This window comes from Ascidia mentula, chromosome 5, assembly GCF_947561715.1.
Source record: "Ascidia mentula chromosome 5, kaAscMent1.1, whole genome shotgun sequence".
Taxonomy (NCBI): domain Eukaryota; kingdom Metazoa; phylum Chordata; class Ascidiacea; order Phlebobranchia; family Ascidiidae; genus Ascidia; species Ascidia mentula.
The window spans coordinates 15210770-15237227 of record NC_138570.1 but is presented as its reverse complement, the minus strand read 5'-3'; the positions used below and the strand labels follow the sequence as shown (position 1 = coordinate 15237227).

Genomic DNA, 26458 nt, shown 5'->3' with positions numbered 1-26458 from the left:
GCTTGGCTACAGCCGTACCACATGTGTTGTATTACACACCAGTGCGTTTGCGTGTGTGATTGTAAGCTATCAGACTTGAATGGCTTGTCGTGAATATAACCACAAGAAAAAAACATGTTTGAAACCAACTAAAGTGTTTGCTAGAAGGCAAACTGTAGATTTTTCATATTTTGTGGGGACACTGCATACACTATTCTTATTTTTCACATGTGAATTTGGCATTGTTTATATACGATAGTCCACGCACTTCACAGCGTCCTTACCGACAGCACAGAAAAAGTATGTTTGCACGACTTGTGTCGCTTTTATCGGATTTGTTCCCACAGCGTTTCCGCATGCATCGTATTTGGACAGATTCGCCGCACGTGAAAAAAAGATTTTATCTGCGCTTTTCTTTACTGATGATTCTCAGTGCGCTTTGGTTAAAATAAAAATGGGATATATGAGTCGGTGAATTGCTTGGTGAGTGGTGAAATACGACGCTGTGCTGTCTTATTTTGGATTTAACCACACGGGGCACATGACGCGCCATACCCACAACGGATATAGATTAAATGTATAAATTGAGGGAAGGTATACCTTATGAGAGTCATCCAGACTGTTATGAACAGCTTAAACATGAAGGTCTATAAGCGCATTTAATCTGCAGTTTCCGTTGTAACAAAATACTGTTTATTGTTTTCACATAGTATATGAATTTTGCGTTTCTAACGTGATAAATGTTAATATTAGCTTGTTGCATGCCCAACAATATTAAATACGTATTAGCGGTATGACTTTATGTATAAAACACGTGTTTAAATTTATTTCATGATTTTACTATATCTTGGACATTATACTGTTTCAAGTTGTTCAGGAATCACATTTCTTGTTTAAAAAGTATTCTTCAAGGTAAGCTTTAAATTCTTTTTGTTTGAAAATGTGGAATTCCACACCGAGTTGTATCTCGTAGGCCTATAAGATATGGACAGCAAAATGAACATGATTTTTAGTGCCCCGTTATTTAAATGTTTCCGAAAAAATTGTTGTGACGGTTTACGCATCATTTGCAGAATTAGTTTGAAATGCACTATATCGTCATCCTTCTTAAAAAAACTAAATACAAAAGATGTCTACTTTGAGCGCGGATATAAAAGGCAGCACCTCCACGAAGATTGTGTCTTTCATCGTCAAATATTTCTATAATTTGGAACCAATCCTGTTTCAACAGATACACTTTTTATTTCTTAGGAAATGATTTCCTCAAACTGCCCAAAGCTCTTTTGTGTGATTCTTATCTGGAGCTGGTCTACTGCGCAACACACGATTTCAGAAAATAGTACGCAAAGTAAGAAAGTTTGCTAACAATATTTAAATAAAATAAACCAAACAAAAATCGACCGACTTGGCGTGGGTGATAAGCAACGAGTAAATTTCCAAATAAATTTGTAGAAACAAAACTTTACACCCATTGTCAGGTTATTTGTATTTGTCAATAATAATTGCATTAACGGCGCACGAATAAATGCTATACACATAACTAAAATGGCAATCTTTTCTTCAGGGAAGTGCACAGGACCATTCGACAACATTGATTGTGTGTGTCCCGAGGCAATGTTCGCCTGTGCGTGTCGAAAAGAAAGCAACTGCACTTGGGGATCAGGGTGCATTCCAATGGCCTGGAAATTCGACAAATTCAATCAGTGCGGCGATTGGAGTGATGAACTACCCACGAAAAAACCAGGCGATTTTTACTGCGACTGCGCAAACACAACCACCGGCTGCATATCAGGATACCCAACATTTTACAAAGAGTCCGACAGGTACGTTAGCAACAACAAAACATAGAAATACTAACTTTCTGTAAAATATCAACTGCTTTTACCAAATGTATTTTTATTTCTGCCACAGTTCGTTTGTTGTTTTTCTTCGGCTTTTGAACTTAGCGTGGTGTTTAATTGCAAACATTCTGTAGCCACAAATATTCCTGTGCCAATAATGTCACAAGCATATTATTTTACATCTTCATATATATTCAATCCATAAGCAAGTAAAATTAAGCAAATTGTTGGTCATATAGATGTGACCAGAGACCAAGTTGCAGCGATTGGAGTGATGAAAAAAACTGTCCGAATCCCTGTTCAAAAAACCAAACGATGTGCGCATGTTACGGAAAGGTGAACGACGGATGCACTACGCCGTGTGTACCGAATAGTTCGGTAAATGACGGAAAGGACGATTGCTTCGACAGAAGTGATGAACCGGCAGGCAGTTGCCCAGAAAAATACTTCAAATGTGACTGTTTGGGACAGAGGAATTGCGAGGGTTGTGTTCCAGATAAAAAAGTCTGCGATGGCTACAACGATTGTCGCGATTGGTCGGATGAAAGAAACTGCAGTTGCGGCGAAGGTTATTTTGAGTGTGATTGTTATTCCACTCTCAATTGCACGAAATCTCCAGGCTGTTTACCATGGGGATTTCATTTCAAATGTAGCGGAAAATCAGAATGCGGTGATTGGAGTGACGAAAGAAACTGCACGTGCAAAGCGAACCAGTTTGCTTGCAATTGCTACAAACAACCTGGCGGCTGTGGAAGTATCAAAGGATGCATCGACATGAAACGGAGATGCGACGGGAGTCAGGATTGTCCGCAAGCGGAGGACGAGATGAACTGTACGTGTGCCAAATTCCAATGCGGTTGCTATAGCAACAAGTGCCCTTTGAGTGGATGTATCAATCATGAAAAAGTTTGCAACGGCGTCAACGACTGTGGGGACTGGACAGATGAGCTTAACTGCACTCAACTGGAATCCCTTCACCATTCCTGCAAGGTGACACCAGCTTGGTGTGGAAATGAAGTCACTGTGTTTAATTGTGATCAGTCACAATCTTATTACAACGTCACTGGAAAAGGAATTTTAATCAGCACATTATACAACTACCGATGCTCGCCTGATGAAGAAGTTTGCGTCAGTGGTAAAAGGTATATCACTGGTATGGGCAAACAACGCAAAGAACTCTTTCAATGTCAAGACGGAAATTTTATTGATAACAAATACTTCTGCGATGATAACAGTGCGGTCGGATCATCCTGCAACGATGACAGCGACGAACGGTGCGAAAGATTTGGATTTCGCTGCTCTGGCACGACCAGGAAATCTGTCTGTAGTTTGCCGCAAGCGAATCTTTACGACTCCTTGCCAAACTGTGCCGACCGATCGGATTTATGTTTCGTCGAAGGTGAATTCAGATGCTTTCAGTGCCTGGACCGCCGTTTAATGATTTCGCCAAGTCAGGTTTGCGATGGCATTGCTGACTGTTACGATTTGTCGGACGAATGCTTTTGCAAAAATATGACAATTTGCAACGAAATACGTGGCTCATGTCCCACCGGACAGATACGATGCAATGCGAGCTGTGTGAACATGACAGAGGCCTTGTGCAACCCAAAAGTAGACTGCACTGGTTATAACACTAAATACTGTAGTTGCAGCAAAACTGCAGATAAATTTATGCAGTGCCTGACATGGAATGGCTTCGAAATGGTAAGAAAATGCGACGGAAATCCAGAGTGTAAATTGTTCGAGGACGAATGTAGTGATTGTCCCAATCCACCAGCCTTTTGTCAAACTTCGTGTGTACGAAGCATTAAGACCCTGTGGCAACGGTCCAAAATCAACAACAAAGTTCGTTTTTGTGATGGGGTGGTCGAAAAAACGTTCGGGATCGATGGTATCAGCCCACAATGCGCACTGCAAGGAGAACAATACTGCAACGCTTCACGATTTTACTGCATTCATAACATCAATAACGTTAACATCGCACTGTCAAGGGTTTGCGACGGTTTTGTGGATTGCGACGACGAATCAGATGAGGCAACTACTCTGTGCAAAGGGAAATGGATGGAATGCGCAAACCGAAAACAAAATATCTCTTCTGGTTTAGTTTGTGATGGAGTTTTTGACTGCAATGATGGAAGTGACGAGGCCGTTCAGCTCTGCCGCAGTACACGATTTAAATGCTTCTCGGGCAATGTATATTCCATCGATATAAAGTTTGTGGAGAATGGCATCACAAACTGTCAGGATGGCAGCGACGAATGTCTTACAACATTTTCAAACCGATACGAAATGATCGCCAGTTTAGTTTTTAGAGCATTTTTCTGGATTATGGGCATGTTGGCAATTATTGGAAACTCTGCAGTTTTCCTGACAACAGCAAAAATCTTGTACCAGGCAAATTCTATGAATACCATAACAAAATGCAACAACATGTTCATTCTCAACCTCTCCGTTGCTGATTTTCTTATGGGTGTATATCTCTTAAGCGTAGTGTCGGTTGGGGTTTCCTTCAAAGGCTCGTACTGCATTCACGACCGCGTCTGGAGAACCAGTTGGAGCTGTTCGAGTCTGGGCGCCCTGGCTATTACGTCCTGCGAGGCGTCCGCTTTTGTCATGACCGCAATGACAACATTCAGGTTATCTACGGTTCACAATCCTATGCTTGGACGCCAAATCGAATTTAAAACCGTAGCCATCCTAACAACGTTTCTGGCATGGGGTTTTGCTGTGATCATAGCAGTACTTCCACTGATCAAGTTCAAAATTGAGTACTTTCAAACAACCGTATGGTTTTCCAATTACTTCTTTGGTTCTCAGGATATAAATGTAGAGACAATGCTACAACTCGCCAGCAATATCTCAAACAAGGTCGTTTTAAGATGGTCAGAAGCAAAACACATTGTCTCCGATGCATTTCCCAACTCGATACGCGGCGAATTCGGTTATTACGGTGAAACAAGTGTGTGTTTGCCTCGTCTGTTTGCAACGAGTGACGAACGAGGCTGGGAATATTCAGCCCTTATTATCACCATCAATTTTCTAATGTTCTTCTACATCTTTGCCGTTTACTGCTACATTTATAAGGCGAGCAACCGTATGAAAAACTCAAAGAGTTCGAACACCAGTACAAGGTTACAGAGGAGAATATTCCGACTTATCGCAACTGATTTTTGCTGCTGGATTCCAGTTTGTATCATGGGTTATTTGAGCTTGGCAGGTGTCAAGATGCCCACAGAAGCATACGTGGCAAGCGCCTGCATCCTTCTGCCAATAAACAGCGCCCTAAACCCGATACTTTACTCCAATATTATCGCTGATAGGTTTGACGAGACCAAACGATATATCAGCAGGAAGACGTCGGATAAGTTTGTTACCTCCGGAAGCGGTTCGTCTAAACGCAACGCAACATCTAAACGCAATTCGGACATGTTGTTGGAAGAGATCGAAAATCCCCCGGCAAACAACACCTAAACAAGCCCGTTGACTCCCTTTGTAATATTTTGTGTTTTCCAGAATAACTTTTGGTCGAATGTTTGTACATATATGTATATACAGTGACTGTTAAATCAATCAATCAATTTTCATGGCTCTTGTAGCGCCCTTTGTTTTGACGAATCATTGTTTGCTATATAAGCCTACATAGAATGACATATTTATATGAAACCACCCGGTGTGTTTTGGCTTCCTAATTATCTACTTAACCTTCACAAACGTTACACACTTGCGACAAATTTCTAATAGAAAAGTTACTTAAAATTTTGAAGCAGCCATCAGCAATGTCCATACTTTTGTGGAAACGTGGGAAAAGCAAACAATTGCATAACATGGTTGTTGAATATGTTGAAAACATTATGTTGTGTTTATTATTGTTGAATAGAAACCAACACGAAAATCAGACATCGTCTTGAACGAATGTTTTGGTGCAAACGGTTGATTTTAGTATATGTATCATTTCAAATGTGTTTGCATTAAGTTTGGCGCAGGGTTGTTGATAACCATCCGATTTATTCCCATCAAATGCACGGTCCATCTGTACATATAACTCTTTCATCAACTTGGGTATAGCAAGTTTCTCAGTTTTGACAAACGATGGAGATATTTTGGACCTTTAAAAAGAAAAAAAAATATGTCAAAAAAAGAAGTGTTCCTTCGATACCAAATTCTGATTTTCCATTGAGGCAGATTTTGCTCTGGTAAACAAAGTTAAACGTGATATCAACTACAAAAACGGTAATTTATTAACACGGATCTTGCTGAGTTTTCAAGAACAAATTCTGCTTTTGTGGTTACATAGTGATATATTGTAATATAATCACCACACTTGACCATTATCAACTAACGTGACGCCATTAGCAACCCCGCTATAGCAACGATCGTAACTCAAAACTATCTCTTTGCCAGGTTCGGACGAATATCTGTGAGACCCTACCCAGTACCTTGTATCCATGGCCCCTCTGGAAGAAAAACTCATTAAATATATTGTAAAGGAGCCAACCCGCAGTCAGGACGGACATGGTTACCGCAAAACTTAAAAAAAATTTCATTAAAAAAAATCGTTTTACGAATGTAACATAAAGAAGCATAAAGACCTGGAACTGCAAAATATGTTGCACGTTCTTACGGATGTCGTTTTTTCCTTTCCAGCCATTCGGGCAATTATGCATTCATAACCACCTGTCTGTTCAATACATTCACCTCTATGGCATGGGTTAGAAAGACAATGAACAAGTCCTAAAAATAGGAGCGTAGAGTTCAGTAAATTATGCTTTACATCTTCTTCCAATACATTTGACGAAGGCAAAAATGAAATTGGTAGAGAAGAATTATCTGTATTTGTTCTTACCGTTGTTTGAAAGCAATTAAAGCAATATTCAAAAATGTCATGATATTAATTAAATAATTGAACTCACGTATTTCCCAGAATATTCCTGTGTATTCCGATGAACAATACCATATGCGTCCTTCCACGCTGTTCCAACCATTTGCGCCATTTTGGCAAGACAACCCCAAATTCGACTTTAGCTTCACGATATTTAACACCAGTCCAAAAAATTATGTTTAAACTGTTCGCGACTTTTCGCGACATTACAGTAGCTTATGCAATAACAAGAGAACAGTTGAAACAGCATTTTTAAATTTATTTGTATGCGCTATTTAAGTTGATATTTCCAAGATATACTGTTTTATGCACAAATCCGTTCTTACCGAAATAATGCAATTGTATTCATGGCACCAATAATCTTTTTAGAAACTACAACAGCATCACAAAAGTAATTTCCTTTCTGATGATCAAAATCCTAGTTTAACATCCCCGTCCTAAATATAATGCTGATTTTGCTGGCTATCGCACCGGGCAAGTACAGACATACCGCTATGTCCGGAGGTTGTTTCAAGTTGTTACATGTTGCGTGGGTGTCTATTGCTAATGTTTTGCAAAGCATGTCGTGTAATAAAGTACTTAAATGTTTTGTTGGAAGGTTTAGATGGAATTGTATCTCTGCGAACCCAACATCAAGACTGTCACGAGGAGTCTCGTTCTGACCAGAGGGATGTTAGTTGACAGAAGTATGAACGCGGGTTACTCGGCCGCCTTACGAGGTAGCGACTTACTTTTTCTGACATCATGCTGGCTGTAGGTCGCGTCACCGATGGTCTCTGTTTTTTTGGACTAAGTTTGGTCTGATGGACTGATGTTATGATCTATGAGACCAAAAGCCAAGATCTGTGAGATCACTTTGTGATCTGTTAGACCGAAAACCATGATCTCTGATTATTTGTGGAAAGAGTCGCAAAAACATAGGGCGATATCATAGTCGCGGCACAAACAAAAAGATAATTGCTGCGATTGCGCGACAAAAAAGACTAAGAAATAGAGCTAAGAAGACGCAAAACGGAAAAGTACACAATAAACGGCACAAAACATAAAAGAAACTGTTTATTGTGTATTTTTGCGGTTTGCGTCGCATACTGCGCCCTCAAGTGTTGTGTGGCCGATAACAACATGACGTCACCACCCGCGCGAGCCTTATCTGTGACGTTCGTCAGGTCCGCTCCTTATAATGATGGAGCTACACCAACCGCGTCATTCTAACTGATGATGGCATAAGTTTTTACCGAAACGTCTTCTTTTAAACATGACAATGTTAACAACAGTATGGGCCAGTCTTTTTCTTCTTAAAATTATGTGTAAATCCGTGAGATGTGTACCTAACCAAAATAGTGTTTTTTTCGCGAAACGTGAAATGCATTACTATTTATTCAAGTAGAACTGGAACTCAATGTACATATGACAGACAACGGACACACAAATCATACGAAACACACTAATCGGTTTTATACATTGAGTGTGGATAGCAAACGCTCGAAGTCGTGTTAATAAAGCATATCTTTCGATTTGTCGACGTCAATCGTGTCAGAGGAATATGATGATTTTTTCAAAGCAGCTACATCTGTAAAAAAATACAACCTTGTGAGACAATGTGCGTTTGGAACAGAACGATTTAAGACATCGTTGATGTGATTCCTTCAGTAAAAAACTAACCAACAGAACATTTGACTCCAACAATTCCATCAAGACATTCACATGTAAATCCAGTTTTTTCATCATTTTGACATTTTCCACCGTTGTAACATGGATTGCTCAGGCAATGGTCAACTAAAGTACACAATTAGCTTGTAGCAATTTAACAAACATGGGTTTAAATTTTGGTGAGAATTTGATTTATTGTGTTTGGCCATTTACCTTTTTTGCACTGCCTTCCTATAAATCCAGGTTTACAATGGCAGATGGGTCCATTTAATACGTTTTCACATCTTCCACCATTATAGCACATCTCACTCTGGGTACTTCTATCGTCTAGTAATACCAAGAGCAGTTTTTAAATGTGAAAATCAGTTCAAATAAAATAAGTGCGGATATGTTGTTGTGATAGACGCATATTTCATTTCTAGATGTTTTTCCCTCAATTTTTTTTTAGAAATACTATTCCGCGCAAGTGCCAACAAATCTTGCCTAAAAATTGATCAATTGAGGACCTCCGCAAAAACAAAATACTCACCAAACCATGCAATGTAATTGATATATATCCTGTATGTGCCCCAACTACTTCGGCCATCTTTTCGTCGAACAGCAGCGGTGAATCCCCACGGTTGGACTTGAACATTTTCCACATTTAAAAACAAGTTGGCAGATTTGTTGATGAAAGCTTCCGCCTGGATCTCCTTCGCCAATCGGTTATGGCAGTCGTCGTAAACAACATTAACTGTTGTTGAGGCAACCCGACCCGATTTTATTTCCAATGAATAATTTCCGGTAAATCGAACTAAAGAAAAAAATGACCAGACGCGTTATTTTTAAGCTTTTACACAGTTTGTAAATATCAATAACGTAAAAACAGGTTTGAAATTTTTTTTTTACAATGCTTATATTTTTTTAAAACAACCCAAATTTTAAATTTTTTTACGGTGATTGTCGTTGACCTTTATTTACGTTAGTACCCATTTTTAGAGACGCGTGAATCGCAACGTAGAAATGTTAATTCACAGGTTATTAGACGCTCCCTGTTGACAAATCCGAACCTTAAACACTTGAAAAATTTAAAACATTCATTTGTTTTTTAATGCAATTAAATGCAATTTTTTTTAAGTTTGATGAACTTTAATTGACAGTGGTGTATAACTTATCATGCTAATTGGTGTGTTATAATGCGTTGTCGATATTTGGTGACTAATCAACCTATTTGCAAGAACTCATGGCAAATTAAAATGAACCGAAACATGTTTGGTTTCACTTATTTGTGATGTTAACATGATTTCGCGACACACTATCACATAAATACAAATATTGTATTTTTTATACCAACCCATTTACCTCGTGCACAATGCGATCCTTTATAACCATCTTTGCACGTGCACCTGTAACCTATTTCCGTGTCGTTGCATGTACCACCGTTTCGGCACGGTCGTGATGAGCATTTAATTATCTCTGGACAAAATGAATTGCTAAAAAAGTGATCAACCGTTTCAAAGTGCAGAAAAACTTACTCTTTTGGCAAAGTTGACCACGGAATGGTTTAGTACAGTTGCACAAAAAGTCATCCCTGTTTGTAACAGTGCATTCAGCATTGTTTTTGCAGGGATTGTCGGTAAAGTTTGTCGACGCTGCGATACACATTTGCACTGATGAAATCTTAACTACATTACTTGTAAGTGCGAGATGCACAAAGGTAAATGCTATGAAAGATGTAAGGACTATTCTTAAATAGGAGCAAAATTTTGATTTTCAGTCACGAACGGTTTTCCATTTGATCACAAACCTAATCAAGTTTTCTCTAGAAGGAAATACGATCCAAAATTGGCAATCATGCAGTAGGATAACGGTTTATTTACCAAAAATTGCCGAGTAGCGGATTCGATACTCAGTTATGGTTTGAACGACAGGTCGGTAATAATTTCTGTAAACACCCAGATGAAAGCCGTTTCGGTACTTTTGATAAACCCTTGAGGAAAAATAGTGGTGATAATTCCCCAGGTTCAACACCTCCAAATCTACACGGATTGGTTCTTCGAGGTAACAGGAATTGAACACGACATACTTGTATGTGTAAGTTCTATCCATTTCTACCGGAAGCAGCAATATTTCACTGTGGACACCTTACAATAAAACGATATGACTTAGTTACCTTAATTAAAAAGTATTTTAGGTTAATTGATTTGAGCTATATAATAAATATGCAAATAAATATATACCGAGAAAATGCAAAAAGAATCATTTTTAATTTTAAGCTATCAAAATCCGGGGTCGATTTATTTAGTGGAAATGAAAACATTTTAATAACTGTATTAGAACGGTGTGCAAATTATTTTGAATGGATTACTTTTTGAACTGAAAATCGTGACAAAAAGTATGTAACGCTATTAACAGGGGTTTTGTTTGAAACGCAAACACATACATACCATATTCACAGTTATCCCCACCAAATCCCGGGGCACAGTAACATTTATATCCATGAGACAGGTCCTCACATACTGCGTTGTTCAAACAAGGCTTGCCTTGACAATATGGGAGAACTAATAACAAATGTGCCGTTCAAATTACACCACGAGAAGACAAAAACTACAAAAAAAACACAATGGGATAGGGACTAATTGACCTGTCTCGCAGTATTTTCCAGTGTAACGTCCTTGACATGTACATGCAGTCCCATTTTCAGTATTTATACATACTCCTTGGTTATTGCAGTTGTTTTCAAAATATAATGACTCTGCGGGAAAATTAAGGATACGGTTTAACGGTATGTACGCTTGCAGAAACTAACCTCCGTTCTTTGCAGACTAAAAAATATGTGTCGGAATTGTAAACTGATTAACGACAAACCACATCTATCTTTATTTCTTTACAGAATTGCTAGCAACAGATATTGCTAAACATTTACCGCTAACAAACATGTTCAACAATCAGGATTTTGCTAGTGATGCAGAAAGGGAATATTACGAATGATTTTTTACTCAAAAACTACCACCGGTATGCATATTGCCTGCAAGAAACAAAGTGACTTGGGTGCGGAAAACACCATCAATGTTACTGAGTTGTTACAAAAAACACTCTGTCCCGTATTGATTCACATCCATCGAGGTACAACTAAATCTTACCAAAGCGAGCTTTCCATTCGAGTCGAATCGGTATTAAACTCCAGTTTATTTTCACAGCAGTCCGTTTTGATAAAATGACTACAAAACCCCAATTAAATATTTTCTGAAGTTTCACTTGCACCAAAGAGGACACTTCGCCATCAATGGATAATTCCACATGGGTAGCATTTTCAATTTTGCAAGAATCGTATGTCACACTCATGTTTAATGACTCCGACTCCCAAGTGCTGATGTTAAGACTTTTTTGTCCAGTCGCGTAACCTAAAAACAGTACCAACTTGCAGAATAAAACTTTAACCAAGTTGGTAAAAGCTCAGCTTTTGCCCATCAGTGCCGCTGTTTTAAAGAGTTCTGCTTGAACGGAAACTGTACAAGGGGCAAAAGGTGAACATCTTACCGATTGAGCAATTGCGTCCGGTCGCTCTGTCTGGGCATGCGCAATTATAACCGCTTTCATCTTCTGAGCACCTTCCACCATTGCATGGGTTTGGATAACAGTACACAAGCTACAAAGTGGTGCTTTCACTGTTATTCCTCGGAACATGTTTCCAGCCAATATGAACTTTGCAATGATAACACATCACTGCGCTCTGAGCGTATCCGACAGCACAAACCAAGTCGTGTGCAGGTAAGACAAAATAAAAAAAAATTAACATCTTAATATAACTACTCACTATTCTAAAGGCCCCACGGTACCTAAAACACGAAGCAGCAACGTACAGCGAAGAGTCCAAAGCACTTGTGACATACCACGATGTGCTTCAGGTGAAATAACAACAAAATTGTTTGTTGAAGCTTTAAGCAAATACCTTTTGTTCGTCCCCCATTCTGTCTCCGCATGGAGACAACTGACAAAAACCTATTTTAAAGGTAAACTATCTAAGCCGAAAATTAATGAACAAGCGAAGCGACTAAAACGCTTTTGGGTAAAGAACATTGTAAAAATAACTGAAGCCCTTGCTAATGTTGACAACCTTTGTGCTTCATCAAGCAGTTTTGTTGAAGGTTAGGATGTTTCTACGGGAAACGCATTATGTGATTGGTCACTTGACGCATCCGCTTCTGATACCCCTGTTAAAATTAAGGAAGAAACGTCCTCTAATACACCTGTTAAAATTATAAAAGAAATGTCTTGTAACGCACCCGTTGACAGCGCAACAGCTTGTAATGTCCCTTTGCAAAAGAAAGGTAGGAGCATGCCCAATGTACAAATCAGAAAAATAACTGAGGTTTTATCAACACTTTCCAGTTTTGACTCGAAACTCGCCGATTGGTGTTTGTTGATTTACAACACAAATTTCACCAAAGGTCGACATAATGTATATTGATGCCACCGAAAGCGTTGTAAAAAACAAAAAAATCATTCGCATTTCTACGCCTATGAAATTGTAGTAAGAAATCCCACCAAAGGCACCGCACCTTTAGCTGTTGCGACATATGTCACCAATAGGCATAACGTTACATCGATTTCTCATTTTTTGAAAACGTTTAAAAGTGATGAAAAAAAATTTGCTGGAAAAACAAGGGTAAAACTTATTATTTGCGATGGTTCCATGGCCATAATTCGCGCTTTGTTAACGGAATATATGATAGAAGATTTCGAATCGTACGCTGATAGGTGTTATTCTATTGTATCTGGGGCGGCTACCAACAGACAATTAAACGAAAAACCGTTTCTTCATTTATGCACGAGTCATATAATGAAAAATTTTAAACAACTTTGTGGATTAAATAAAAAAAGGTGCATGGAATCTATGTATATCATGGCATTGTTGGTGGCCGCCAACAGTATGGAAGAAATCGGCGACATTTTGTTTCACGCAACGCGGGTTTTTTGCGAAAATGAACACCAAATAGCTCAATCCAGTTGGGACATTTTAAGTAAAAAAATAAACAAAGAAACAATGGAATATTGCGCCACGTGGTCTGAAACAGGTCAAGAAGAAGAAGACGAACAAGACTCGTTTCAACCAAGTTGCAATGAAAACCGATTTTCACAGCATTTCAAAAAGGTAATTATTGCAGCGAAATCTGGTTTTTCGTCATCGGATTCCAACCCAACCAATGCGTTCTTCTGTCCAAAAATAATATCAAAGTTTTGTGACAACTATCTTCCGAAAATTGCGCTGTGGAACAGTTTGTTGTTGGGGGATTTAGGTCGGCACGGAAAAGAACTGCGAAAATCGTTTTTATGAAAGTAATTATCCACTATCATTAGTTTGAATGTTTCATTGTTGTGAAAAAAAAAGATTCGTTTTGTAATGATAAGAATGTAATTGCGCGAGCCTGTTGCTGGTTAAGTACAATGCCGCGCAGTATTTCCAACAATTTGGTGTTCCGCAAGATTATTTTGATAAAAATAGTGTTCCGTGGCTCAAAAAGGTTGAAAAATACTGGGCTAGAGACTCAAATGTTCATGGTATTTAGGGGACCACTGCCTTTCTCTTTCAGTGTCGCATTTCATGTAACTGCCTGTTCTATACGGTAACGCTTTCGTCGTTTTTCACCAGTCTATTTCGTTTTTAATCTATTTGACCCATTTGATTTTATTCTATTCAAAATTTAATCGTTTATTTGCATTCTATTTTCTAAATAAACAATTATTCGAATTAAACCTCCTGTCCACCTCTCAGCCAAGTGAATAAGTGGACAAACAATTTAGTGGTAATAGCCAGCAGGTCAGTCGACCTTTAATGCGACTTATTGCCCCAGCACCGTCGAGACAAATTGCAAGGGTAGCTATAGGCAACAGACATAACCGCTGTGACGAAATCATCAAATTCGCTAGACGCAATTGACGATCAAGTAATAAGATTGGCTTCAGTAAATATACGTTCTGGATTACTAAGCGCCCTTCCCAAGTATAAAGCTAACTAGCGTGTTTCGCAATATTTGTGTAGTAAATGTCTTTCACTTGTATGTATCATAAATTTGCCGGACGGTTTTGTTCAAGTGAAATTTTGCATGTTTTGAAATCAGTTTTAATTTACAATATTTACCCGCGTGAATTTGTGACAATTGCAGTAAATTAACAACGTATAAGATATGTGACATATTTTTCTACGTCAAATTTGCGCAACTGGCCGTTGATATATGCTTGTAACATCTTGCTCTGACGCTACCCCGTGCACTGTTGCTCATAATTGAGCGCTTTGATACAACGTTGGTTACCTGTCAGTCTTTTTTTGATCAATTTAGAACACATTCTAAGTCAATCGCGTTACCCAGCCGCAAAAAAAATTAGTCTTGTGGAATGTGATTAGTAAATCAAATCTGGATCAAAAAAACCAAAGGCCCCTGGCAGGCTGTCGATCGCACACCGTATCAATAATAATGTATTAAAATCCAAACACAGCGATCTTCAGACAGCTCAGATCGATTTATTTAGAGAAAAATATATTTCGCCTAAAAACGGCATCATCAGTTTCTCCATTTGTGTAAGCCATATATCTTTTGCGTAATTTTTGGTAAATGGAGAAACTGATGATGCCGTTTTTAGGCGAAATATATTTTTCTCTAAATAAATCGATCTGAGCTGTCTGAAGATCGCTGTGTTTGGATTTTAATACATTATTATAGTCTTGTGGAATAAAGTTAACATATTGATATACTACTGTGAGTAGTTAACCTACTTGAAACAAAACCGAAAAACTTGTGTACGTAGAATGAAATTGTGACAAATCGGCCTCGTTTTCGGGCTAAACATGTGCACATTTGCTTTACCGGGTTTCTGTTTTGAGTATAAAGAGACTGGCCCATATTGCTGTTAACACTGTCATGTTTTAAAAGAAGACGTTTCGGCAAAAACTTATGCAATCATCAGTTTGAATGACGCGATTGGTGTAGCATAATTTTGTGATGGCATAAGTGCCGAAACGTCTTCTTTCAAACATGACAGTGTTAATAGTCATGTTTGATTCCCTTTATACTAAGAATTATGAGAAAACCCGTGAGTTGTGTTCCTGGGTTTCTGTTTGTTGTTGAAATTTAAAAAATCCAGATTTCGCCGAACTTCTGAAGTACGTTATTACAAAACGTGTGTGCTCAACATTAGCAATAGACACCCACGCAGTCGGTAAATGTACAAGCTCGATACAACCTCAGGGCATCATGACAGCATGTCTGTGAAATGCGTGCGCTGAATGTTTGGCACCACGTTAACAGTTCTGCTTGGATTAGGAAATTGTTTGAAACAAAAACAATCGAAACAAAACAAACAAGCGTTACAGGTATAAAAAATATATTATCAGATATGTGAAGCTGCTGTATATAGGGTCGAAAAGTAATTGGTGTTGTAAATTGAACTGAATTATTCCGATAAACACCATTGTATATAAATAGCAAATGATATTGAAAATCAAATGAAATAAGAAATCAATACACAAAGTCGGGCGAACTTTGTTTGAACTTTACAATTGCATGATCTGTTGTAATGTGACCAGCAGCCCACGCATTTCGGCGTTGCGCAAGATACGTGAGGGAAAAGAAGTTTTCAAATAATGAAAAAAAATGCAGTCTTGCACCATTCGTGCGTAACGGACAAGCAAAGTATAAAACATTGCCAATGGGCGAGACAACTCAGAGTGCCGAACACGAAACGAAGCCGAAACAAATCAGATTATGGCAATGATTGGAATTCTAATTATTGCTTCTGTATTTTTGCAAGTGGCTGTAACTCAAAATGGTAAGTTTTGTAACAATCAAAGTGAATAGTCGATATTTTCAGTTATTCGTATCAAATTGTTACCTCGATTGTCTGCAACCATTTCACATTAATCATTAAATATTTTGACAACGACACACTGTAAAACATAGCAGTTTAACATTTACACTTGTTCAATGCATTTTTAGGCGTGAATTACCACAGCGGCAGGACAAAGGTTGGCAGCAATCGGCGTGGGGATGTCAAGAATATTACTGTTGTGTACAACCGATGCTACACTGGCGAAGCTAAAAACATAACTGCTGTTGTTACCGGAAAATCAAGATGGCCGGACACTTTTATTGCAGCAATAATTGAGATACAATCGTGGGGATTCCGTGCTGTTATTCAGCGGACGGATGCACAGAGAAATGATTGGGGACAAAGAGGAGTCTATATGAACTGGAAAGCCTTTTACGGTAAAATGTTGCATAGCGTCTTTGCCTGTAATGCTCATAAAACAACTTGGTATCAAATTCGTTTCAGCAGAAGTATGTCGGAGGTAAAAGTCATTGCATGTACTTGTCCAATAATATTGTTATCGGAAATTTCGATCTTTTTCATCAGTGCAAAGTTATTACATTCTAGAAATGTAACGACCACATTCTTCAACAGAAACTCCCGAATTCTATAATAATCCGTGTCAAAATGAAGCCAGATGCGACAACAGCGAGAATGGAAGGACTTGCTCATGCAATCAAGAGAACTATGGGAAATACTGCCAACACAGTACGGTGAAGTTGTTGTAATAGGAAGTCATCAAAGAGCTCGGGGAGTTTCTTTGCAACTCGTTTGCATTCGAGTAAATTCGGCATGTGGCAATAGTGCATAATGTCTGCATTAACCCAAGAACGAAGATTCTGACCTGTTCTTCACGTAATAACATACACACAAACTAACAGGTTTAAAACAGAATCAGCAAAGTGTCGTTTAAAGAAAAACGAAACTTTTCTTTCCGTAATGAAACGCACACACACAAAGCGCTGTATTGTATAGATTACCTATGTCTGCTGGTTAACCTACAAAGCATTTCAGGTTACGTATATTGTTACCCGAACCCCTGTAATTACGACGAATGCACAGAACTTACAGATGATTTCAAGTGTACATGTCGGCCTGGAAGAACAGGGAAGAAGTGCGACAATGGCAAGTGTTATTCTCATGTGCTCATGGCTTGAAATTAAGCAAAAAACAACATAACTTACTCTAATCAGTGTCAAGATGTTTTCATACAATTAAAGGGAAACATTTAATTCTTTGTATTTTTTCCTGCAGCGTATTACGACGGTGTGTTAAGTGTTGCATTTGAGGAGGGCACAAACAGCATGACGAAAACTATTCTGTACACGGAGTGCAAAAGTGTTTCGCCATCCGAAGTTCGACTCGCTGTCAAATCAAATGTGTCACGTGACGTCGGTGGAAAGGCGTTGGAAGTTTTCAGCTGGGGATTTAGAGCCAAATTTTGGAGATTGAATGATCTGGGAACAAATCCTGGTTTTGAAACTGCGATAGTTGAATGGATTGCAGTATACGGTATAAGACGAAATGAGTACAATACATTCCAAAATTTCTAGTTTACCTAATATGTGACATAGCTTTGACAATAAACGGCAAATGGCAGTTTGAAAACTGTAAATGGGTTGTGACCACCAGGTATCATAATGAATTACCAATCTGACGTTCTTCTGGTGAAAAATAACAAACGTACACCTTTTGTTCCAAAAAGATTGTATTTTCTGACGGTTCGCTGTACGTACGTACAAAAGGCAGTGTGTTGGGTTGTGACACAAACTGCAGCGTTTAATATTTCTGTTATATATTATGTCTGCGACTTACCGCATGATAAACATGTTACGTACGCAGACACTCTCAACCCACCAGGCAGTCTTTGCCAAAACGGCGGAACTTGTGAAAACACTGCAAACGGATCAATCTGTGTTTGTCCCGTTCGAACGACAGGAAGCTACTGCGAAACACGTAAGCAATTTTTTATTTCTCATGTGTTTATTCCAATACAGAGAAGTGTGTGGGCGCCAAATGCATACTCAGTAAATCCTCGATTAAACTACGAACTGTAAAAAATATAAACACCAACAAAAATTTGTGGAACTTATTATTGCCATGTAATGTCGGGTTGGTTTTGTTTTTGTGTGGCACTTTGACATTTTTATGTAAGGATCGTTGATAATTGTTCGTTTTATGTCATTTTCTGTATTTAAAGACGTTACACATTGTGCGTCATCGCCATGCATGCACGGAGGAACTTGTATTCCTGAAAATGACTTCTTCCGATGCATTTGTCCAGAAAGATGGGATGGAGATAGATGCGAACTTGGTAATGTTGTTTTATAGACATAGCACACCAATCAACAGCATGTTTGACCAAAAATCTCCCTACCAAACAAAACCATACATAATCTGTTTGACTGTATGGCAAAAAGAACAAAGAATACGTTATGAATAAAAACAAGACTAGCTTACTACTCAGTCACTATGAGAATAATGCCCACCAACAGTGAAGTCTGCAGTACATTCATTTTGATGGAAAGCAGATCGGTTGCACACGCCCTAAACAAACTGTACAAATGTACTATTGTATGCACGTATTTATGTGCCCTGCTTAGTTTATTAACCATGGTCGCTTGTCTGACTCAACCTGCTGTTGTCTTTCTTCAGAACCAGGGCTACGTTCACGTCATTATGTTGGAAGCCTGCGAAGAGCAAGACCGCCCACATACGGAAAAACGGTTGAAATTGTCTATGGTACCTGTCTGAGTGGTCTTGCTTTATCAGTCAATGCCACAGTGGTAAAATCAGGTTTATATCTCGATACATTCAACTACACCACGCTCGGAATATACCCTTGGGGATTTCGTGGACTCATTCAGAGAACTGATAGTCGTGAAGGATGGGGGCAGACCCTTTATCTCAAATACACGATAATTTTTGGTAAGTTACATATTACCCAAGTAAATTTGAACGTTTTAAAAGTTTATTTCCCTTGTAAATCTGAATCATGTACATGAAATACCACTGTATCGTTACTTTAACAAACATAGAGGTTTATGTTTAGAAACGCAGGCATTTAAACAAAGCCCGTGTTTACATTCTTCAAGTTGTACAAACAATGCTGAATCTGGAAGAGTTTGTCACTGTGATCCAGGCTACAAAGGAGAGTTTTGCGAACTTGGTGAGCAATTTCACAAATTGTTTCCAATTGTAGCTCTAGGCCTTTTTTTGGGAAAATACTAAACAAACTTACACTCCAGGTTGGAAAAAATAGGCTTTCAAACAATCTCACAATGGCATGTTGCGGTTAACACAAAAATTTATTTTTCAGCGATGGTTTACTGTTTTCCCAATCCCTGTAACACTGGCCTTTGTACGGAATATGTAAACGGATACAACTGCTCATGTCCAAATAATAGGACGGGCAAGCATTGCGAGACAGGTAAGCAAGAAACCAGATAAGAGTTTCACATGGGTTGTGCAATGAATTGTACATTGGCTCATGAAATAGCAGATAAACATAACGAAATATTTTATGGAGCGCTTTTTACACAATCTCCTTATTCAATTAAAAAGTATATCTGCTTTGTTAGCATAGAGGCGATTTGGCTCAATAGTTTTCCCAATGTGTATCAGTCGTCATTTCAGATACGTACTAAATCATTTTACAGTCATAAGCATGAGTGGATCGGTGCGAGTGGGGAGTCAGGAAAGAGTGGAACCCTATTCAAAAATCATCAAAGTTGTTTACGATGAATGCCAGGACAAAAATATCAGCAGGGTTGACGTTTCAGCGGCCGGTGAAAGCCGATACAGCGATACTTTCAACGCCACCGTCACCGATAACCAACCTTGGGGTTTTACCGCTGTGGTGCGAAGAACCGACAGACCTAGAGAAGGTTGGGGTCAAAGTCGGGTTCAGCTATCCTGGACAGCTGTCTTTGGTAAGAAATGTTGTTTAGAATTTCAATTATATTTGTTTGGACTGGTGTTAGAATATCGTGAAGCTAAGCGAAATACTTTCATGCCACAGACTTAAAGTCGAGTTTGTGGTTGTCTTGCCAAAATGGTGCAACTTGTCGCAACAGCATGGAAGGACGTATTTGCGATTGTTCACCGGAGTACGCAGGAAGATTTTGTGAAATACGTGAGTTCGAATTAATACGCCATGAAATTTCAAACACTGCTTGCATTTTATTAACGGTTAATACAGATCATTTTTCTCAACCTACGTAAATTTTCGTTTACGTTGACTTCGTTAAATGCACTAAATATGTTACGCATAAGTTACTTGAATTTACGATCCTATTTTTAGAACTTGTTCATTGTCTTTCCAATCCATGCCAGAGAGGTGAATGTATTGAACAGGCGGGTGGTTATGAATGCAATTGCCCGAAAGGCTGGAAAGGAAAAACTTGCGATATCCGTAAGAACTTGTGACAAGTTTTGTTATTCTTCATATCTTTTATTTAAATCCACATAACGAAATATTTTTGAATATGAACATAATTTTTTGCGGTAACCATGTCTCTCCTGACTGCGGGTTGGTTCCTTTCCAATATATTTAATGTGTTTTTCTTCCAGAGGGGCCATGGATACAAGGTACTGCACGGGTAGGATCTCACAGATATTCGTCCGAACCTGGCAAAGAGATAGTTGTGAGTTACGATCGTTGCTATAGCGGGATTGCTAATGAGGTCACAGCGACCGCTAGTGGCGCTTCAAGATACTCCGATACTTTCGAAGTCGAAATCCTCGAAATATTTGCTTGGGGATTTCGATCCATGGTACGGAGGATCCGCCAAACTAATTGGGGACAAAGTGATGTAGAAATGCAATGGACGGCTTATTTTGGTAAGAATGTTTATTGATTTTGTCTTTTTGTAACTTATAATGGATAGATTATTTTGCCACTTAAATATTAAAACGACAACTTTTAATGTTCAGATTCGTACGATTATGAAAACAACCCTTGTTTAAATGGAGCACTTTGCACCAATAGTGAGGACGGACAAACTTGTCACTGTACTGAACGGTTTGTCGGAGAGTTCTGCAAAACTCGTAAGTCAGCTAATACATTGCGTATAGTAAGGATGGTCAATTAATTTGTGATGATAATATTTCGATTACTGTATATGAAAGCACTACAAAATTGCAATATAGTAAATTAATAAAATGCCTGCAATACTTTCAAAACGTTTCGAAAAAAATTTTTGCAACTTTTTCTGTAGCTAGTAATAAATAATATTCTTGATCAGCTTTGATTCACTGCTACCCGAACCCATGCAACGGGGGAAGTTGTACCGAACTTGAAAACGATTACCAATGTTCCTGTCCAGGGCAAACTGGGGGAAAGAACTGTGACAAAGGTAACAATTGTTGGATTTACTTTTTTCGTAGTTTAAGAAGCATTGAAGTCAACTTTGCAACATCTATAGCACTTGATTTTGTGCATTAGGATTTGACCACTTTTCTTTATATGCAACTTTCCATTGTTGTTTAATTTCTGTTTGGATTCCTTGAGTGGTGGCATTAAGGAATTTATTTTTTATTTACATTTATTTTCCAACAAAGTAACAGCACAAATCAATCTCAAACAATTTTCACAGGTTACCATGTTTACCGCACGCCCGTTACGTTTGAAAACACAACTGCATCGAGTACAACCGCAGTAATTCTCTACAACTCCTGCATGAGGGAAGCTCCTTACGAAGTAAATGCTACGGGTGTAAGTGGTTACGGTCAAAACGCCGGAGTGAATGTGTACGAAGCTTACAGCTGGGGCTTCAAAGTGAAAGTTTGGAGAAAGAACAAAGGAACAAATCCACTCTATGAGGCAGTTGCCCTTAATGTGGAATCTTATTTCAGTAAGTTCAGGAACAAGTAAACAATGGTTATTTTTAACTATTTGGTTTTAGATTCTGTGAACTTTTCTTTCAACCCGTGTCAGAACGGAGGGTTTTGCCTTAACGCTGTGAATGGAAGTATTTGCGATTGTCGAATCCGTACAACTGGACGATATTGCGAAACTCGTACGTAAAACCGCCTCCGAATAGTTTTAAATTTAAAATTAAGTGTTTTTCACGCATTTTTAGGACAAACCCATTGCGCGTCGTCACCTTGTATGAACGGTGGAACTTGTGTACCCTCTCACAGCTACTTCAGGTGTAATTGTCCAGAACCCTACACAGGAGACAGATGCCACGTTGGTAAGTAATCCAAACTCTATTGAAGTATATATTGATTCATAGCGTGATTCAGCATTTGGTAAGAGCTTAAAATTATTATGACTAATACTATTTGTTGCAAAAAGTGGAAACAAAATTTTGAAACAAGCATTGCATCACAAACCCGAAATAATGTAGTATACGTGGCGGTAAATTTCTGCGTCAAATACAAAAAAATGTAATAGGAATCACTGCACCATTTGCGACAATTTTTGTTTTGATTAGAACCAGCCATTCGAAAGTTGGAGCACATACCTTCGTTACCAGTTGTCACTGGGCCACCATACGGAAAAATCATCACCGTTGTTTATGACCGTTGTTACACTGGTGTTGCATATGTGGTCAACGCAACTGTTGCCGGCTCAACAGCTTATTCCGATACTTTTAATCACACCATTCTCGATATATATCCTTGGGGATTCCGAGCGCTCGTACAAAGGACTGATCGTCCCGGAGAAGGATGGGACCAAACCATCTACATGCGATACAGAGCCATATTTGGTAAATATTTTACATCCAAGTGATTGCGGACACTAGTATCTATATATTTGATTAAGTGCCGCAACTGAAATCCTTCACATAGGACAAAACTGCAGTATTTTGACTTGCTATATTTTTATATTCTCTCCAAAAGTAGTTTTATTTACAAATAGATATGTTGCCTTCGTAAATAAGTTCGACATATGCAAGTAAAATAATCGTAATAATCATTAAGCTCAACCACAACTGATCCTTCCTATTGTCTGTTTTAGAAACGCGCGCTTACCTTCGCGACCCATGCATATATGCAACTGGATGCACAAATACAGCTGATGGAAGACAGTGTCATTGCCGTCCAGGATTTAAGGGGGAATTTTGCGAAGCAGGTACGATTACTTTACCATATGCTGTCCCTCATTTTTAGTCACGAAAATTTTTGAAGGATAATTTCAGTCAAGAATTTCCTAGATAGATACGTCCCAATGATACAGATTCTTTCAGTCTGAATTAATAAATACCTTTTATATTTAATACTATCTGTTTTTTACAGCAATGTTATATTGTTACCCAAACCCATGCCAAAGTGGCAGTTCTTGTACAGAGTATGATAACGGTTATAACTGTACATGTAACGAAGACAGAGTTGGAACAAACTGCGAAATAGGCAAGTTACCATATCAAATATCACCAATTAGGAAAGTTTATAACGCAAGTTGAGTTGTAGTGCCTCGAATGCTTCTACAACATGTTTTGCAAACAAATAATATTGAAGCAATGGACCGAAAATTTGTCTTTAATTGTAGGAAAACAATTCCTTTTTTGGAGCTGTATACACAGGGCAACAGTTTCGATTTATTGTTTAGTAAAGAAAATATATAAAAAATCAAAACAATGCCATCACATACAAAAATTGTTTAGTTCAATTTAGCGCAGAAAATCGCCAAAAACATGAGATCTCATGATTTTTTTGTACATATATATTTTGCAATCACAAACAATAACATGGAAACATTTGTACATTCTCCAGTTATCAGAACAAATGGAAGAAAAAGGATCGGATCCCTCACACGTGTTCCCCCTTACTCTAAATCCATCAATGTGGCATACAGCAGATGCATGAGCTCGGTGGCAACAAACGTGAGCGTGTCTGCGAGAGGTTCGAGCATATACAGCGACACTTTCAGTGCTGTTGTCCTTGAAGTGCTTCCTTGGGGCTTCCGGGCTGCAGTAAAACGCACTGATATCACGAAATCTGGTTGGGGACAAACCACAGTAAAGTTGTATTGGACGGCACACTTCAGTGCGTACTTTTTGGTTATAATTTGTCGAAAATATGATTTCTTTAGGCATTTGTTACATTTGTTAATTAATGAAAGGCTATACAACATGTGAAAATAACCTGCAACTTTATAAGTGGCATCTCGAAAAGTTATTTTTCATCTACTTTTCGTAATGAACTATCAAAACATCGCTAATAAATGTGATGTTGGGACTACACTGCAGTTGTATAAATGGTTTATTAATGTAATAATAAATAAAACAATACAAACAAAATCGGTATAAAAACGACAAACCAGCGTCAACGCGATATCAAATGTTCTTCGGTAACTAAAACTACTGCCTATGGTGATGTTTGATATTTTTTAGGTGCCGAAAAGTTTCTGCCTGCTTGTCAAAATGGAGGAACTTGTTATAATCAAGTTGATGGAAGAGTTTGTGGATGTGCGGACGGGTTTACTGGAGCCCTGTGCGAAACTCAAATTGTGTAAAGATACCCATATTGCAATATCAACTATAATTCTGTAATCTGGACTGTACATTTTGTGAATAAAACTTGCAATCAAGTAGTTGCCTATCAGTATCGCTTTTAACTTAAATTTTGCAGCAGCCATACGGCAGCTAAACGATGAATTTTTTCATAAGCAGTGCTGGAATTTTTACTTTGGTCCTTTATTATGTCAATCGCAATGCTGCAAATGGAATATTGTACAAGCAATAACGCCAACAGCGTTTTTTTTTTATTGTGAGCTTCGGTCAGGGCCACTGTTTCGACCTAACAGGTCTTATCAGTGTAGCTATGGTGTTACTTACAACGATCTTGTCTGCTAAATAGCCTGCAAGACTTCCACTTTGTGGTGAATATACAACCGCCATTAACCATGGTGTATCAAACTACTTGGTAAATGCAAAATATTTTCATAAAATTTGAGCAATTTGATTTCTGCCATGCTAACACTGATTTCCTTGTAAAACATGATAGCAATCATCCATGTTAAAAATACAAAGAATTTATGATTGATAATTGAATATAATTGAACTGTCACTTTGTCATAAAAAACTTACATCGGCATATTTTGCGGTGGTATGCCAAAAAATCGGCATATTTTGCGGTGGTAAATTCAATGAGGCAGAACGATTTGAGACCAGGTGTTTAGTTTTATGATCAGTAAACATTCATTCAACGTTCGATCGATATATTGGCTGACCATTTGGTTACCAAATTAGATCTAAGCCAGGTCTAGCTGGTTCGTAGGAGCATTAGTGTTAGATTATGATGGCAAACACAATTTTAAAGAAGTATTGTGTAGTGGATAGCATGATAGATTCGCATTTCATTGCGAAAAGGTTATTATGTAATTTTAGCGAGCTGTTAACGGTGTGACCCGTAGCTCTCACAGACTCATATGTGATCTTGCCTGTCCCTGTTGAATTTTCGTGCCAATTGTTCTTGTCTTGGGTAACTCTTGTTTCGCCAGGCTGCGAAGCCACGTCTTGGGTAACTCTTGTTTAAGACCGGTCGCACAGTTCGTGAATATCTCATGTGTTTTGTAAACATTTTTACGACACCAGGTTGCGAAGCCACGCTTTTCTGTGTAGTTAAAAAAAGGATCCCTGGTAAACTGCACCTTGGAGAAAAATATCCTAAAATAGTAAAATGGAACATAATCCCCGGAAACAGGGAGAATTTAACAACAAAAAGACCTAAAATTTGGCTTTTGTTGTAAGTCTATATCACAAAAACTGTCAAAACTTATCACAAAAACTGTCAAAACTACTTTTAAGTCACTGTTGACTTACATGTTGAAGCCTGAACCTATATGTGCCGTAAAGCTTTCTTAAAAAAAAACGCTGTGCTTTGGTCTATGCGGTGTGGCGCTTTTTGGCAACCTTTAAACCTTACAACATTTTTTAGGCTTTCGCCAAGTCGTAGTTGCATATTCAAAGAAATTACGTTAAGTAAACGGCATTTTATTGATTACGACATCACGACAAAAACACAATTCAGTGTAACGCCAAGTTAAGTACCCTACTTCGCTTATTAATCGCATCTAATTCCTGGTATGCCTGAAGCTTGGAACGAATGAAGCAATTGAGTGGTCAGTTTGCATGGCTCGTATGTTTCCTGTCTTTGGATTGGTTCCGACATCAACAAATAAATGGTAGTTGTTGTTGGCGTAGTTTCGCGGGGGCAGGCAAACAATGTGTTCACCAGTGTAGTCTGTAGTTGGCACCATTTAATCGTATTCAATTAAGAAACTATGCTGTTTTCAACAACACAATTGTGAGCA

General features: G+C 38.4%; 2 protein-coding genes across 2 annotated transcripts; both read left to right on the top strand.

The window, feature by feature from the left end:
* Positions 1-1524: 1524 nt before the first annotated feature.
* LOC145903016 (uncharacterized) lies at positions 1525-5291 on the top strand. Its single transcript, XM_082991106.1, has 2 exons — positions 1525-1802; positions 2060-5291. The coding sequence occupies exons 1-2, from the start codon at positions 1525-1527 to the stop codon at positions 5289-5291; spliced, it is 3510 nt and encodes a 1169-aa protein (XP_082847232.1).
* A 10746-nt stretch (positions 5292-16037) lies between these two features.
* On the top strand, positions 16038-24770 carry LOC145901350 (uncharacterized). Its single transcript, XM_082988999.1, has 24 exons — positions 16038-16155; positions 16323-16592; positions 16789-16902; positions 17209-17319; positions 17449-17706; positions 18037-18150; positions 18395-18508; positions 18850-19122; positions 19247-19363; positions 19514-19624; positions 19854-20126; positions 20216-20329; positions 20498-20608; positions 20767-21036; positions 21130-21243; positions 21441-21551; positions 21792-22049; positions 22101-22214; positions 22278-22391; positions 22635-22910; positions 23162-23275; positions 23440-23553; positions 23917-24189; positions 24537-24770. Exons 1-24 carry the CDS (start codon positions 16092-16094, stop codon positions 24656-24658), a joined length of 3924 nt encoding a protein of 1307 aa, XP_082845125.1. The 5' UTR covers positions 16038-16091; the 3' UTR covers positions 24659-24770.
* The last annotated feature ends 1688 nt before the right edge of the window (positions 24771-26458 follow it).

What these genes read in the sequence shown, in the direction of transcription:
- LOC145903016 (XM_082991106.1), top strand. Translation starts at nt 1,525, where the DNA reads ATGGCAATCTTTTCTTCAGGGAAGTGCACAGGACCATTCGACAACATT. An exon ending in TTTTACAAAGAGTCCGACAG is followed by an intron (nt 1,803 to 2,059) that starts GTACGTTAGCAA and finishes TTGGTCATATAG; the next exon opens with ATGTGACCAGAGACCAAGTT.
- LOC145901350 (XM_082988999.1), top strand. Translation starts at nt 16,092, where the DNA reads ATGGCAATGATTGGAATTCTAATTATTGCTTCTGTATTTTTGCAAGTG. An exon ending in GCGATACAGAGCCATATTTG is followed by an intron (nt 22,911 to 23,161) that starts GTAAATATTTTA and finishes TGTCTGTTTTAG; the next exon opens with AAACGCGCGCTTACCTTCGC. An exon ending in TGGAACAAACTGCGAAATAG is followed by an intron (nt 23,554 to 23,916) that starts GCAAGTTACCAT and finishes TACATTCTCCAG; the next exon opens with TTATCAGAACAAATGGAAGA.